Source organism: Coregonus lavaretus, assembly GCF_964263955.1.
Source record: "Coregonus lavaretus genome assembly, chromosome: 8".
NCBI classification, from domain to species: Eukaryota; Metazoa; Chordata; class Actinopteri; order Salmoniformes; family Salmonidae; genus Coregonus; species Coregonus lavaretus.
In genome coordinates, this window is record NC_139995.1 from 30,366,644 (window position 1) to 30,384,132 (window position 17,489).

The 17,489-nt window shown below is 44.7% G+C and overlaps 1 protein-coding gene across 1 annotated transcript; it reads left to right on the top strand.

The window, feature by feature from the left end:
• Positions 1-1,496: 1,496 nt before the first annotated feature.
• Positions 1,497-16,985, top strand: LOC311133672 (beta-1,4 N-acetylgalactosaminyltransferase 1-like; the record flags this gene model as incomplete). Its single annotated transcript, XM_084167205.1, has 10 exons — positions 1,497-1,696; positions 1,842-2,018; positions 2,316-2,422; positions 6,285-6,322; positions 6,461-6,641; positions 6,780-6,872; positions 7,012-7,199; positions 12,770-12,910; positions 15,282-15,519; positions 16,166-16,985. The coding sequence occupies 10 exons, from the start codon at positions 1,497-1,499 to the stop codon at positions 16,381-16,383; spliced, it is 1,581 nt and encodes a 526-aa protein (XP_084023331.1). The 3' UTR covers positions 16,384-16,985.
• Between the last annotated feature and the right edge of the window lie 504 nt (positions 16,986-17,489).

Here is a 17,489-nt window from a genome sequence, read left to right on the forward strand (position 1 = left end):
TCCAGACAGAGGTCGCATTTGGAGGATTGGGTTTGTATCAGGATTCAGATTTACATACCTGCATTTACACAGGCAGCCCAATTCTGACCTTTTTTCCACTAATTGGTCTTTTAACCAAACACATCAGATCTTTTTCAGAGCTGATGTGATTGGTCAAAAGACCAATTAGTGAAAGAATTATCAGAATTGGGCTGCCTGTGTAAAAGCAGCCAATTGGAGGTGGTATAAATCGGATGTCAAAAGATCCAACTCCATGTGTTTTTTTTCTTCTTCTGTTTACACATTAGGTAAAAGATCAGATAGGTATTAGATATGCAAATAAGGCTGCGTTTAAACCGGCAGTCCAATTCTGATCTTTTGCCCAATTATTGGCAAAATAATTTGATCTGATTGGTCAAAAGACCAATTAGTGGCAAAAAGCTCAGAATTGGGCTGCCTGTGTAAACACAGCCTAATTTGCAAAAGATCTGAATTGGGCTGCCTGTGTAAACGCAGCCAAATGTCATAATCAGTCGGTGAAGTATTGTGGGTGTGGCTCTACAGCTGTGAACTATGAATTCTGCTTCAATGATAGTCATAGAGACCCCTGAATTCACTGCATTGGTGTCAGAAGTGGAATGTCGCTACAGCAGATGCATATTCCAAAGGAAGGTTTTAGTCTAGCGAACTTAGTACAACCCTGAGCGATCTTGCGTGTCTGCTTTAAAACTGAGTCAATAAAATGGTTTGATTATCTTAGCACTCTGGGAATTATCATGAAAAAGATCACCAACCAGACAAGTTTGTTATCTCCCTTGGCTCTTATTGTCGTACTTAAATAGAGCCTTCTTTCCCCCTCGGCGTTGCTCAGCATTTCTCTGGTGTTAACACAACCATCATCACTACCATTCAGTTAACAGCTCCACCATGAAAGGCCATCATATCTGCTAAACATCATTTCCTTTGCTGTACCTGCATGTCGCAGTTTCCTCCCCTCTAGATCTATTGTTTTTATTTTCACCGATATTAATATTTTTCACTGGTCCATTAATACCGTGCCCTTGGAAATTAGAAGTTACTTCAGGTATCCTACTGAATAAACATAACGTATGTGTTATTGTTTACAGATGGGGAAAGTCCTTAGCTGTTCATAATGGGATTTTGGGGGATGCAATGGCCGACAGGAGACGTCTTCTCTCTGAGTGGATACAGGCAGTAGGGTATGATACCAGCTCTCTTTTACTGTAATGGATGCCAGACAGTTTTTTTTCCTGTTGCATAACAAATACAAAATTGTTTAGAAAGTGTTAAATCAGATGTCATGTGATACTGTAAGCTGCCATTTACTGTAGCTGAAGATAACCGAATCATGGCAGCATTCAATTCATCTAGCACTTAGGCTAATCTTGTCACCTCAGATATAATCACATACTGTTGGACTTTTGCTTCGCCGCCCAAGCAGGTGGTGACCGCAGAACGTCTCCTGTTTGTCCTTGTGTGCTGTGACAGTTTTTAGGATGCGTTCCTTAAGGAAGACTGTGTTGTTGGCCATTGTGGCGTCGGTGGTGTTGGTGGTGGCCCTCCTCCATTCCTGGCCCACCCGGGCCTACACCACTGTGGATGTCTGGCAGAGACCAGGGCCTGCAGTAGAGAGGTTCCCAGAACTAGACCACAGATCTGCCAACATCCCCTATCGCGTGAAGGAGAGTGTTGCAGGGTCAGTATTTGATATAAGGCCTTTGAAATTATTCCTTTTTTTAAATCTGAAATATTCTGACTCAATAAACGGATGATTTGGTGGAAATCATGTTTCATTGTCATTTGATTGATGAAGTCCTATCGTCCCTTTCGTCTGTCTCCAGTCTGTTGGCACGTAACGGGTGTGTGTGTGAGGGTGAGAGTGGGGGCATGAACCTGCCCTTTGCCCAGCTGCTGTTCCCCCGGGTGTCGGCCCACCCCCTGCACACTGCCTTTGAGGCCTCTGAGCTGGAAGAGATGAAGAAACGGAGGGCCAAGGAGTACCAGGGCTTCCAGATGAGGTGAGAGCAAAGCACAGAACTGAAAGGGAAGGACTTCCCATATATCATCGTAGGTATTCCTTACCCTAGGGGAAGTTGCTGTGTCTGTCCTTTCATGTGATTAAATCCCAAGCTTTGAAATTCTTAGGTTTAGGTTAAACTTGCTGTAGGTCTTTTGAAGGAGATGATGTCATTGGGTTATGCTCAACATTACCCCATCTTTGAAACAAATAGTCTAATAGGGTTCATGAGGCTTTAGTCTAGCTGTAATAGCTTTGAGTGCTGATTATTAAACTGGTGTGTATCTGTCCCCTACAGATCTCAGACTCCTGCAGATATGCTCATCGTGGCCGAGGCCAACAATCCTCTGCAGTACCCAACACAGGGGGTGGAAGTACGGCCGCTCAAAACCATCCTCATCCCAGGTCTGACCAATAACAGGGATTAGCTTAATTTGACCTTGACATACAGTGCATTCGGAAAATATTCAGACCCCTTGAATCTTTCCACATTTTGTTACGTTACAGCCTTATTCTAAAATGGATTAAATAAATAAAACATCCTCATCAATCTACACACAATACCCCATTATTACAAAGTGAAAACAGGTTTTTGGAAATGTTTGCAAATTTATAAAAATAAAAAACTGAAATCACATTGACATATTCAGACCCTTTACTCAGTACTTTGTTGTAGCAACTTTGGCAGCGATTACAGCCTTGAGTCTTCTTGGGTATGACGCTACAAGCTTGGCACACCTGTATTTGAGGAGTTTCTCCCATTCTTCTCTGCAGATCCTCTCAAGCTCTGTCAGGTTGGATGGGGAGCGTCACTGCACAGCTATTATCAGGTCTGTCCAGAGATGTTAGATCGGGTTCAAGTCCGGGCTCTGGCTGGGCCACTCAAGGACATTCAGAGACATGTCCCGAAGCCACTCATGCGTTGTCTTGGCTGTGTGCTTAGGGACGGTGTCCTGTTGGAAGGTTAACCTTTGCCCCAGTCTGTGGTCCTGAGCGCTCTGGAGCAGGTTTTCATCAAGGATCTCTCTGTACTTTGCTCCGCTCATCTTTCCATCAAGCCTGACTAGTCTCCCAGTGCCTGCCGGTGAAAAACATCCCCACAGCATGATGATGCCACCACCATGCTTCAACGTAGGGATGGTGCCAGATTTCCTCCAGACGTGACACTTGGCATTCAGGCCAAAGAGTTCAATCTTGGTTTCATCTGACCAGAGAATCTTGTTTCTCACGGTCTGAGAGTCTTTAGTGGCTTCCGTCTGGCCACTCTACCATAAAAGGCCTGATTGGTGGAGTGCTGCAGAGATGGTTGTCCTTCTGGAAGGTTCTCCCATCTCCACAGAGGAACTCTGGAGCTCTGTCAGAGTGACCATCGGGTTCTTGGTCACCTCCCTGACCAAGGCCCTTCTCCCCTGATTGCTTAGTTTGGCCGGGCGGCCAGCTCTAGGAAGAGTCTTGGTGGTTCCAAACTTCTTCCATTTAAGAATGATGGCCACTCTGTTCTTGGGAACCTTCAATGCTGCAGAAATGTTTTGGTACACTTCCCCAGATCTGTGCCTCGACACAATCCTGTCTCGGAGCTCTACGGACAATTCCTTCGACCTCATGGCTTTGTTTTTTCTCTGACATGCAGTGTCGACTGTGGGACCTTATATAGACAGGTGTGTGCCTTTCCAAATCATGTCCAATCGATTGGAATACACCTGTGGTTAATTCAATGAAGTTGTAGAAACATCTCAAGGATGATCAATGGAAACAGGATACACCTGAGCTCAATTTCGAGTCTCATAGCGAAGGGTCTGAATACTTATGTAAATAAGGTATTTCTGTTTTTTATTGTTAATAAATGAGCAAACATTTCTAAAAACCTGTTTCTGCTTAGTCATTATGGGGTATTGTGTGTAGATTTATCAGGGAAAATTTTAATTTAATCAATTTTAGAATAAGCCTGTAACTTAACAAAACGTGGCAAAAGTCAAGGGGTCTGAATACTTTCCGAATGTATCAGTAAGTTTATTTGAAGCGGGCTATCTAATATAGATGCATGTTTGAAAAATGTTAGAGAAAGAATTAGTACCCAATCCAAGTGACATGCATGAACCTTTAGGGCACTAAAACCTTTGTATTTTACCCCCTTTTTCGATCTTGTCTCATTGCTGCAATTCCCCAATGGGCTCGGGAGGAGAAGGTCGAGTCATGCATCCTCCGAAACATGACCCGCCAAACCGCGCTTCTTAACACCCGCCCGCTTAACCCGGAAGCCAGCCGCACCAATGTGTCGTGGGAAACACTGTTCATCTGATGACCGAGGTCAGCCTGCAGGCGCCCGGCCCACCACAAAGAGTCACTAGAACGCAATGAGCCAAGTAAAGCCCCCCTGGCCAAACCCTCCCCTAACCCGGATGACACTGGAACAATTGTGTGCCGCCCTATGGGACTCCCGATCACGGCCGGTTGTGATACAGCCCGGGATCAAACCCGGGTCTGTAGTGACGCCTCTAGCATTGCGATGCAGTGCCTTAGGGCTCCTGAGTGGCGCAGCGGTCTAAGGCACTGCATCTCAGTGCTTGAGGCATCACTACAGACCCCCTGGTTCAATTCCAGGCTGTATCACAACCGGACGTGATTGGGAGTCCCATAGGGCGGCGCACAATTGGTCCAGGTTTGGCCGTTGTAGGCCGTCATTGTAAATAAGAATTTGTTCTTAACTGACTTGCCTAGTTAAATAAATAAAAAATTAGACTGCTGCGCCACTCGGGAGGCCCACTAAAACCTATAATAGTCTTGATTAAAATGTCCATCCCTTATGGAAACGGGAGTTGCTTTGGACACAAGCATTAGGTTCTATACAGTGGGTTGAACTCCTGCAGGTCACCAGGGCAGGGCATCGTGTGATTTATGAGTGCTGAGTAGTTGCTTAGTGCTGACCCTCTTTGAATGGCCTTTTCCCTATATTGATTTCTTCCTATTGACCACACTAAAGGCAGGTTGGGCATCCCCACTCAGCCCCCTCTCGCTAAGTTCTACCCTGTGAGGTAGAGGACTTGGAGCAAGAAAAACTCTCACCTCACCTGCAGTATGGTGCTAGGATGTGATGGTGATCCATCTCCTCTCCCTATCCACTATACACACTCTCCCTACCCCCTAATACATTTGGTGTTATGGGGTATTGTGTGTAGATTGATGAGGGGAAAAAAATATTTAATCCATTTTAGAATAAGGCTATAAGGTAATACAGTAGGTGTTAAATTATGTATTTAAAACCTAATTTGTAATGGAAACCTAGCGATAACAGGCTAAATCTACTGCACACCCAGACCTGATTAATGAAGGTGCTGGAGCCAAAAGGCAAAACTGGAGAAACAGGAAAAAGTCTCTGCACGCTTCCAGTCAGATGCAAATGTATTTCGGTCAGCCGACCTTGTCACGAATTCAGCCGAGGCTGCCCCTCCTCCTTGCTCGGGCAGGCTTCGGCGTTCGTCGTCACCGGAGTACTAGCTGCTACCGATCCATGTTTCTATGTTCTACTTGTTTTGTCTGTATTGGTCTCACCTGTTTCCCATCATGTAATTATGTCTTCCCTATATAACCCTCTGGCTCACACTGTGTGTTGTGCGTGTTTGTTCATGTTTTGGTTGTCGTATGTGAGCGGGTTTGTTCCTCCCTGCGTGGAGGTATGTTCATTTAGATACCTACGAGTAAAGTACATTTTTCGATTAGCTCTGTGTCCTGCACCTGACTTCGTCCTACCGCATTACACTGACGCCTTGACAGACCTTCATCAAGAAACCTGGCCAAATAGGTGAATGATAGAAAGAGAAGTGTAATTTGATCAAGTTACCAATCCAGGGAGACTGTCCTATTACAACAATGTTAAAAATAAGAAAAACTCCAGCACACTGGTAATCTTGATGCTGATCTTATTCACCAACGTTTCGGTCTCAAACAATCTTCATCAGGGTATTTTTACAGGGAGATAAAACTCATTGTCTTTTAAAGTGACAGACAATAAGTGTTCCAACAATCTAACAGTATTATTACTATTAGTACTATTATTGCAACCACTGACAACTATTATCTCTACCATTACCACTATTACTACCATGAAACCTGCAGCACTATATGGCTGTTTTAGAGCAGAGAATTGTGTTTTGTTGCACAACAGAGAAATTGTGTTTACTCTAGCTGGCAATTGATGTGGTGAATTTGGATTGGATAAACATCCAACACCTGCATCAGATATGCCAGTAAATTGATGTCATGTTTTCAGGACTTGCAGTACAAGACCATCCCAGACAGCTGTACACAGTAAGTAGACCAATAACATTTGGTTTGAGTTATTATTTCCAGTACTATTCCATCTGTCTGGTCCTTGTCAAGTAAAAAAACGCCATCTTTCCTTATTCCTTATCTTCTTTGTTCCCTCTTCATTGTTTTCTTTCTCAGGTCAACTTTACCTCCACCCTGGGAACGTTAAACGTGGCAGCGGAGGTTGAGGGGGTAAAGGTCAAAGGTGACGGGGAGATGCACATGACCCTGACCAGCAGCCTGCTGTCCAACCTGAACCGGCAGCTACAGTTTGTCACCTACACCAACACACTGTTCCACCCTAGTACAGCAGACACTGGTGAGGCCAGACACACCTGTCTTTCTGTTGTGTGCTACTTCTTTCTGGGTTTTGTCCATTATCAAAGTCCTATGCCAAATAACATCTGTAATATATTTGTGGTAATGAGGTTGGAAATACTCTTGCTGTGTCTTTCAGTGCAGTTTGAGACAGAGGGTCACCAAGCCATGTTTACTATCAAGGTCCGTCATGGTGTAACTCCGAAACTCTACAACACGGGACCCAAAGGGGGTATGTCGACAAATACAACGGCCGACTGTATCTGTCAGAACAGCACAACACTAAAAAATAACAAATAATAATTGCATCTGAGATCAACGTATGTAATGTCAAATACCCTAACTTTTGTCTCTCTCTGTTTCCCTTCTAGAATACAACATCAGTGCCCTTGTTACCATAGCAACCAAAACGTTCCTGCGCTATGACAAGCTCCAAGATCTCATCGACAGTGTGCGACAATACTATTCCACTGTCACCATAGTAATAGCTGATGACAGTGAAAACCCTAAGACAGTCTCTGGCCCCTACATCGAACATTATATCATGCCATTTGGAAAGGTATATATTTTTTTTTACATATTTGCAAGTACATCAAATAAAATAAATTTGTATTTGCCACATGCGCCGAATACAACAGGTTTAGACATTACAGTGAAATGCTTACTTACAAGCCCTTAACCAACAATGCATTAAAAAATATATATAAGTGTTAAGTAAAAAAAATTAAAGCAAATAACTAAAGAGCAGCAGTAAAATCAAATAACAGTAGGGAGGCTATATACAGGGGGGTACCGGTGCAGAGTCAATGTGTGGGGGCACCGGCTAGTCGAGGTAATTGAGGTAATATGTACATGTGGGTAGAGTTAAAGTGACTATGCATAAATAATAGACAGAGTAGCAGCAGCGTAAAAGAGGGGGGTGGGGGTGGGGGTGGGGGGGCAGTGCAAATAGTCCGGGTAGCAATGATTAGCTGTTCAGGAGTCTTATGGCTTGGGGGTAGAAGCTGTTGATAAGCCTTTTGGACCTAAACTTGGCGCTCCGGTACCGCTTGCCGTGCGGTAGCAGAGAGAACAGTCTATGACTAGGGTGGCTGGAGTCTTTGACAATTTTTAGGGCCTTCCTCTGACACATCCTGGTATAGAGGTCCTGGATGGCAGGAAGCTTGGCCCCAGTGATGTACTGGGCCATACGCACTACCCTCTGTAGTGCCTTGTGGTCGGAGGCCGAGCAGTTGCCATACCAGGCGGTGATGCAACCAGTCAGGATGCTCTCGATGGTGCAGCTGTAGAACATTTTGAGGATCTGAGGACCCATGCCAAATCTTTTCAGGCTCCTGAGGGGGAATAGGCTTTGTTGTGCCCTCTTCACGACTGTCTTGGTGTGTTTGGACCATGATAGTTCGTTGGTAATGTGGACACCAAGGAACTTGAAGCTCTCAACCTGTTCCACTACAGCCCCGTCGATGAGAATGGGGGCCTGCTCAGTCCTCTTTTTTTTCCTGTAGTCCACAATCATCTCCTTTGTCTTGATCACGTTGAGGGAGAGGTTGTTCTCCTCGCACCACACGGCCAGGTCTCGAACCTCCTCCCTATAGGCTGTCTCATCATTGTCGGTGATCAGGCCTACCACTGTTGTGTTGTCAGCAAACTTAATGATGGTGTTGGAGTCGTTTCTGGCCATGCAGTCATGGGTGAACAGGGAGTACAGGAGGGGACTGAGCACGCACCCCTGAGGGGCCCCCGTGTTGAGGATCAGCGTGGCAGATGTGTTGTTACTTACCTGGGGGCGGCCCGTCAGGAAGTCCAGGATCCAGTTGCAGAGGGAGGTGTTTAGTCCCAGGATCCTTAGCTTAGTGTTGAGCTTTGAGGGCACTATGGTGTTGAATGCTGAGCTGTAGTCAATGAACAGCATTCCCACGTAGGTGTTCCTCTTGTCCAGGTGGGAAAGGGCAGTGTGGAGTGCAATAGAGATTGCATCATCTGTGGATCTGTTGGGGCGGTATGCAAATTGGAGTGGGTCTAGGGTTTCTGGGATAATGGTGTTGATGTGAGCTATGACCAGCCTTTCAAAGCACTTCATGGCTACAGACGTGAGTGCTACGGGTTGGTAGTCATTTAGGCAGGTTACCTTAGTGTCCTTGGGCACAGGGACTATGGTGGTCTGCTTGAAACATGTTGGTGTTACAGACTCAGTCAGGGACATGTTGAAAATGTCAGTGAAGACACTTGCCAGTTGGTCAGCACATGCTCCAAGTACACGTCATGGTAATCCGTCTGGCCCTGCGGCCTTATGAATGTTGCCCTGCTTAAAAATCTTACTCACATCGGCTACGGAGAGCGTGATCACATAGTCATGCTCTCATGCATGCTTCAGTGTTGCTTGCCTCGAAGCGAGCATATAAGTGATTTAGCTCATCTGGTAGGCTTGTGTCACTGGGTCTGCTCGCGGCAGTGCTTCCTTTTGTAGTCTGTAATAGTTTTCAAGCCCTGCCACATCCGACGAGTGTCAGAGCCGGTGTAGTACGATCCAATCTTAGTCCGGTATTGACTCTTTGCCTGTTTGATGGTTCGTCGGAGGGCATAGCGGGATTTCTTATAAGCGTCCGGGTTAGAGTCCCGCTCCTTGAAAGCGGCAGCTCTACCCTTTAGCTCAGTGCGGATGTTGCCTGTAATCCATGGCTTCTGATTGGGGTACGTACGGTCACTGTAAACTTATTGATGAAGCCAGTGACTGATGTGGTGTACTCCTCAATGCTATCTGAAGAATCCCGGAACATATTCCAGTCTGTGCTAGCAAAACAGTCCTGTAGCTTAGCATCTGCATCATCTGACCACTTTTTTATTAACAGAGTCACTGGTGCTTCCTGCTTTAGTTTTTGCTTATAAGCAGGAATCAGGAGGATAGAGTTATGGTCAGGTTTGCCAAATGCAGGGCGAGGGAGAGCTTTGTATGCGTCTCTGTGTGTGGAGTAAAGGTGGTCTAGAGTTTTTTTTTCCCTCTGGTTGCACATTTAACATGCTGGTAGAAATGAGGTAGAAAGGATTTAAGTTTCCCTGCATTAAAGTCCCCGGCCACTAGGAGCGCTGCATCTGGATGAGCATTTTCCTGTTTACTTATGGCCTTATACAAATTGGAAGGGATGGGATACAGTGTACGTGTACAGTTGAAGTTGGAAGTTTACATACACCTTAGCCAAATACATTTAAACTCAGTTTTTCACAATTCCTGACATTTAATCCTAGTAAAAATTCCCTGTTTTAGGTCAGTTAGGATCACCACTTCATTTTAAGAATGTGAAATGTCTGAATAATAGTAGAGAGATTGATTTATTTCAGCTTTTATTTCTTTCATCACATTCCCAGTGGGTCAGAAGTTTACATACACTCAACTAGTATTTGGTAGCATTGCCTTTAAATAGTTTAACTTGGGTCAAATGTTTCGGGTAGCCTTCCACAAGCTTCCCACAGTAAGTTGGGTGAATGTTGGCCCATTCCTCCTGACAGAGCTGGTGTAACTGAGTCAGGTTTGTAGGCCTCCTTACTCACACTCATTTTTTCAGTTCTGCCCACATATTTTCTATAGGATTGAGGTCAGGGCTTTGTGATGGCCACTCCAATACCTTGACTTTGTTGTCCTTAAGCCATTTTGCCACAACTTTGGAAGTATGCTTGGGGTCATTGTCCATATGGAAGACCCATTTGCGACCAAGCTTTAACTTCCTGACTGATGTCTTGAGATGTTGCTTCAATATATCCACATAATTTTCCTTCCTCATGATGCCATCTATTTTGTGAAGTGCACCAGTCCCTCCTGCAGCAAAACACCCCCACAGCATGATGCTGCCACCCCCGTGCTTCACGGTTGAGATGGTGTTCTTCGGCATGCAAGTCTCCCCTTTTTCCTCCAAACATAATGATGGTCATTATGGCCAAACAGTTCTATTTTGGTTTCATCAGACCAGAGAACATTTCTCAAAAAAGTACGATCTTTGTCCCCATGTGCAGTTGCAAACTGTAATCTGTCTTTTTTATGGCGGTTTTGGAGCAGTAGCTTCTTCCTTGCTGAGCGGCCTTTCAGGTTATGTCGATATAGGACTCGTTTTACTGTGGATATAGATACTTTTGTACCTGTTTCCTCCAGCATCTTCACAAGGTCCTTTGCTGTTGTTCTGGGATTGATTTGCACTTTTCACACCAAAGTACGTTCATCTCTAGGAGACAGAACGTGTCTCCTTCCTGAGCAGTATGACGGCTGCGTGGTCCCATGGTGTTTATACTTGCATACAGTGGCGGCTCCTGAAAAAATTCTCAGGGGGGGCAATTTTTCTGATGATTTAGGTGACCTACACACATTTTAAAAAAGATATGTCCAGCAACAACATGAAGACAGGGGCAGCATATAAGTCAATACCAGAAGCATTTATTGACTGATCTGGGGAGGTGGATTCCAGTTTCTGTGACAGATTATAAATAATCTCTGATGCCTTTGTTATATTAGCTTTTGGTTGAATGTACACAACGGTAACAAACAATTGGGGGAACTCACGGGGCAGATAGTAAGGTCGCAGTGACACAGAAAGCAGTTCAATGTCGGGGGTACAGAGTCGCTCTCTTACCAGGATCGATTTTCCCTGTGACTGTCAGATCGCGGTCCGCTCTGACCAGGGTGAAGCCGGCCGGCTCCACTTCTCTGTCCGGGACTCTGTCATCCAGCCAAGTCTCAGTAAATGCCAGCAAACAGGCCTCCCGATATTCGTGTTGGAAGCGCAGATTCGCTGACAACTCATCCGCTTTCCCCCTCAGTGACTGGGCATTAATCAGCAAGGTGGTGGGTAAGGGAAGTTTGTTCTGCTGTATTGGATTCCGCTGCCAGCAGCGTTTTCATTATTTAGTCCGTTCGTAGCGGGTATGTACACGATCAACAAGATCAGTCCAAAACCCACCACTGGAAATCCATGGTTGGCAGAATGTTTGTAAACTAAGTGTACAAATTAAAAACATAAAATAACGCCACTAAGTGTACAAATTAAAAACATAAGATAACGCCACACTGCAGGTCGCAACAGAGACGCTGCTACCCGCTATTTTCTTAGTTACGTTCATGGTTACGTTACGTATGACGAAAGCGCGTAAGTGCAAGCCCTCAGAAACCCATAGAGATTGTATTGAAAGCTCTGAAATTTGAAAAAAATAGATTTTACATGGGAGTCTATGACAGACTTCTGGGCGATTTTCAACCTGACTGAAATCGCCCCAAAAGGGGGGGGGGCCATTTGAAGCACGACTTTAGCCTGATTGGACATTTAGTGGCAGTCAGATCAGATTAGAACACTGATAACTACTGTTGCCGTGATATAATTGATTAGAAAAAAAATCCCTTCCTTTTCCCGTTTGGCAGTGCGTCGCCCATATCGCCCTATTGAACACACCGCCCCTGCTTGCATACTATTGTTTGTACAGATGAACGTGGTACCTTCAGGCATTTGGAAATTGCTCCCAAGGATGAACCAGACTTGTGGAGGTCTACCATTTTTTTCTGAGGTCTTGGCTGATTTCTTTTGATTTTCCCATGATGTCAAGCAAAGAGGCACTGAGTTTGAAGGTAGGCCTTGAAATACATCCACAGGTACACCTCCAATTGACTCAAATGATGTCAATTAGCCTATCAGAAGCTTCTAAAGTCATGACATCATTTTCTGGAATTTTCCAAGCTGTTTAAAGGCACAGTCAACTTAGTGTATGTAAACTTCTGACCCACTGGAATTGTGATACAGTGAATTATAAGTGAAATAATCTGTCTGTAAACAATTGTTGGAAAAATGGATGTCCTAACCGACTTGCCAAAACTATAGTTTGTTAACAAGAAATTTGTGGAGTGGTTGAAAAATGAGTTTTAATGACTCCAACCTAAGTGTATGTAAACTTCCGACTTCAACTGTACCTGTCAAGTCAAAAATGTGTCTAACACTAACATTGTTTGCTTAAATGATACTTGACAGATGCCCTTTAGTGAAAAAGTTTTGAAGAAACGTTCTTGAAAAAAAGTCCTGTCTGTGATTTCCTTGGTTGTCCTGTCACTGTTTCTGCTTCCTCTTTCTCACATCATGTTCTCTGTGTCACAACAACTAGGGCTGGTTTGCAGGAAGGAACCTAGCCGTTTCCCAGGTGACTACCAAGTATGTGCTGTGGGTGGACGATGACTTCATCTTCACGGCCAACACCAAGCTGGAGAAACTGGTTGACGTCCTGGAGAGGACCACCCTGGACCTGGTGAGGGGGCACAGGCCGTGTCATACTGTATTGTAGACCTGGGTTCAAATACTATTTGAAATTGTTGAAATACTTTGAGTGTTAGTGCCAATAATTCAACAATGGTCCACTTTCTGTGCAACAGTCAAAGCCAGTTCAGAAGCATTCTCTGGACTCTGAACACATTGGTTACTCACTGGGATTTACTCTGCAGATTCACCACATTCTATCTTGGGTAGCATGAGGAAACACAATCAACATTCCAGTCATTTTGCCAGACAGACACAACTTATCATGATTTCAATGAAAAGAGTATTGAAATAAACTATGTTAGCTGTCTTCTGAAGATGACAAATGAGGAGGAGGCATTCCACTCTGTTGATGTGGATGACCTAGCTAGCCACATCCAGTCTATCATCTCACGAATGCGGTAACATTGCCTTTAAAAGCTGCATTGTCTAAAAGCGTGATAAGATTGAATCCTGGCCTTGTTCTCTACTTACAGAAGAAAACAAACTCAAACACGGATGCAAGCAATCTCTCAACACACTCTTCCTCTCTCTCATCCTCTCTTCTTCACTGATGTGTACAGGCATATTCTTGCTCTGTAGCACATGCACACCACAGCAATATTACTAATGCGCGCGTGCACACTCACACAAACACGCACACATGCAGGCACGCATGCATGCACACACACACGTCACACACACACATGCACACAATCCTAGCACAAAAGCCACAAAAGCTGACACCCACACATAAGGCTTGTAATGAATGATCTGTTTGTGTCTGTTTGAGGGTGAAGGGTGTTTTGGCTAGAGCCTGAATCCCACACAGAGACTTACTGTGTGCTGGGGGAATAGAATAGACCTCTTGTGTACCATAGACTGGGACTCCAACTCTTGAGAGGGGAGTCTATGGGTTACACATGTCAGCAGCTGTTCTGGTGGACACTTTGAATCCCTTCTTTCTTCGGACCCCAGAGGCACAGACAGACAAACATGGGACAGAGATACTTCTCGTTTTTCTGGTTCCTATTTTGTTTATTGTGTCCTTTGGAAAGAAGAAGTGATCAAGGATCCAACTGTTTCCATCGGTTTCCTTCTGAATTCATATATCAAATCACTACAGCATGCACTCAATATCAACTTCAGTCAGACAATTGGAAGTACCACTAATGTTTGTTTTGTACACAGTATACAGTGCATTCGGGAAAATATTCAGTCCCCTTGACTTTTTCCATATTTTGTTACGTTACAGCCTTATTCTAAAATAGATTAAATAACTCATCAAAATACCCCATAATGACAAAGCGAAAACAGGTTTTTAGAAATGTTAGCAAATTTATTAAAAATAAAAAACTTTCCAGAAGGACGACCATCTCTGCAGCACTCCACCAATCAGGCATTTATGGTAGAGTGGCCAGACAGAAGCCACTCCTCAGTAAAAGGCACATGACAGCCCGCTTGGAGTTTTCCAAAAGGCACCCAAAGGACTCTCAGACCATGACAAACAAGATTCTCTGGTCTGATGAAACCAAGATTGAACTCTTTGACCTGAAAGCGTCATGTCTGGAGGAAACCTTGTACCATCCCTACGGTGAAGCATGGTGGTGGCAGCATCATGCTGTGGGGATGTTTTTCAGCGGCAGGAACTGGGAGACTAGTCAGGATAGAGGGAAAGATGAACGGAGCAAAGTACAGAGAGAGATCCTTGATGAAAACCTGCTCCAGAGCGCTCAGGACCTCAGACTGGGGCGAAGGTTCACCTTCCAACAGGACAACGACCCTAAGCACACAGCAGCCGTGGCTTCGGGACAAGTCTCTGAATGTCCTTCAGTGGCCCAGCCAGAGCCCGGACATTAACCCGATCGAACATCTCTGGAGAGACCTGAAAATAGCTGCGCAGTGATTCTCCCCATCCAACCTGATAGAGGCTGAGAGGATCTGCAGAGAAGAATAGGAGAAACTCCCCAAATACAGGTGTGCCAAGCTTGTAGCGTCATACCCAAGAAGACTCAAGGCTGTAATCACTGCCAAAGGTGCTTCACCAAAGTACTGAGTAAAGGGTCTGAATGCTGATGTAAATGTGATATTTTTGTTCTTATTTGTAATAAATTAGCCAAAATTTCTAAAAACCTGTTTTTGCTTTGTCATTATGGGGTATTGAGTGAGGGGAATGTCATTGATGAGGGGAAAAAATCAATTTTATGAATTTTAGAATAAGGCTGTAACGTAACAAAATCTGGAAAAAGTCAAGGGGTCAGAATACTTTCTGAATGCACTGAATGTGCTTTGTGTGTATGTGTGTGTCAGAATCAGTTAATGCATCGTTTATATGCACTATCTGTGTTTTATGCACTGACTCTGCGTGTGGGTGTTTAATTTAGGTGGGTGGTGCAGTGCGGGAGGCCACAGGCTACACTGCCACCTACAGGCAGACCATCTCCATTGAGCCAGGGGAGGAGGAGGGGGACTGTCTGCACATGCGGAGGGGCTTCCACCACATCATCCAGGGCTTCCCAAACTGCGTGGTCACTGACGGGGTCATCAACTTCTTCCTGGCCCGCACAGACAAGGTCCAGCAAGTGGGCTTTGACCCACGTCTGGCCAGAGTGGCCCACCTGGGTGAGTACAGACCCAAATCCCACCACCACACAGAGTGTACCTGTCCATAACATCAGCTGTACCAGTGGCCCACCTGGGTGCTACCCAGAGCCGGGCTCCTGCACCTTATGGGTCCAAAGAGGAGTAGGATAGAAAGTAGGATAAAAGTACTAACCCTAACCATAGCTTTGTGTCCACATCCTGGTTCAACCCTATACCCAACCCTAGCCATGTCCCTAAGCCTAACCCTAGCTTCATGTCCACACCCCGATTCAACCCTAACCCTAGCCATAACCCTAACCCTAATCTTGGCATAACTCTAACCCTAAACCCTAATCTTGGCATAACCATAACCTTGTGTTTAACCCTGGCTCAACCCTGAACCTAACCCTCCAAATAGGGCTCCTCCATGTCCGAATTCACAATTTAACCCCCGAGCTGCACCATCTACATTTGGAAGAAAGTGATATAGGTAACAGTTCTTCAAAACCAGTCTGAATAGTAATTAATTAACATGTATCAAAAAGCTCAAGAAGGGACAGGAATAGCTTATTCTCAAATGTTTGTTAGTTGCATTTGTACATATAAATTGTATGATACTTGAAGTTCCCTTAGCATAAAAACTAACCTCGTTCCTTTTGCTCTGACTCCTTGGTTCTTGTCACAGAGTTTTTCATTGATGGCCTTGGCTCACTTCACGTGGGATCCTGTGATAATGTCATCGTCAACCACGCCACCAAGATCAAGCTTCCCTGGGTCAGCCAATCAGAGAGTGACAAGACGTATGCCAAGTTCCGCTACCCACCAGCCTCCTCGGATGCCACACACACCAAAAACGGCCTCCTCTATTTCAAGAACCGCTTCCAGTGTTTGACTCACAATTAAATCCCCTGTTTTGTTAACCTGTTGTTTCTCCTCTCGTTCAAGATTCATGCTCTTTCTGAGTTGCCAAAGAAGCCCTCGCCCGATGTGTCCCATCGGATAAGATTTTAGACAACCACATTACACGCCTCCCCTTGAAAATCGACCTTGCTTGTTTCACTCTAGAGGGATTGTCATTCAAACGGAGCAAAGCTGTCATTTCTATTAACTTAATCATAATTTATCTTCAGTTGTGTACTCTTGATTGTAAACTCAAGGTTGAGATAAATTTAAGGGATATATGTGCGTTTTGTGCCTCAAATCTTATCTGACGAGTCGCCACTGAGTCCTTTTGTTGAAGAAATAGAGCAAAGAGATGCTGAATTCCTATCTATGGTACAATTGGTTGACATTTTGAAAAAAGAAGAAGAACTAGCCTTACGCCCTCATAGGACTAAATGAGGTGAACAAGTTCCATACTGTTGTGAAGAGATCAGAGGCATGTATACTCTGTCCTTCCCTTTGCACTATACAGTTTGAGCTGGACTGAGCTCTGTTGTTCAGACTAATGGGGATTGGGGGGACCAAGGGGGACTTTGAGGATGGGGATTGACAGTCATTCAGTAGAGAGGACACGTCTCAGCATGTGACAACCCCTTCAGAGACACAACGCATGGGTGCTCCCTTTCCAACCCCGGAAAATGAACACATACAAGACTCTAAATGTGCGGTTTATTCTCCCTGGGTGTCTGTGCCAATGGTTTCCCAGGTGGTTTGGGGTTGAATGATATATTTTGTTTGAACCCTCTGTGTCGCCCCTGACTGGCCCATGCTTGAGGAGATTCATGCTCATCCATCTGATCTGGGATCTAACCCAGGAATAATATCCTTGTTTCTCTGGTCTAGTGCATTCTGTCTATCTAGGGTCTATCCCACTCTGTTTTCTACTCCAAGCATCATAATAAGGAACGCTTCTATCCATGCACACCTTTGAATGGGAAGTGAGAGTAATTGCATTTTTATATGCTACCTCGAACAGAAGGGTTAGTTTGACCAAAGTGCATGTCTCTCTATTTCTTTATCAATTCAATATGGAAATAAACACATACTGAAAGAATAATTTCAATAAT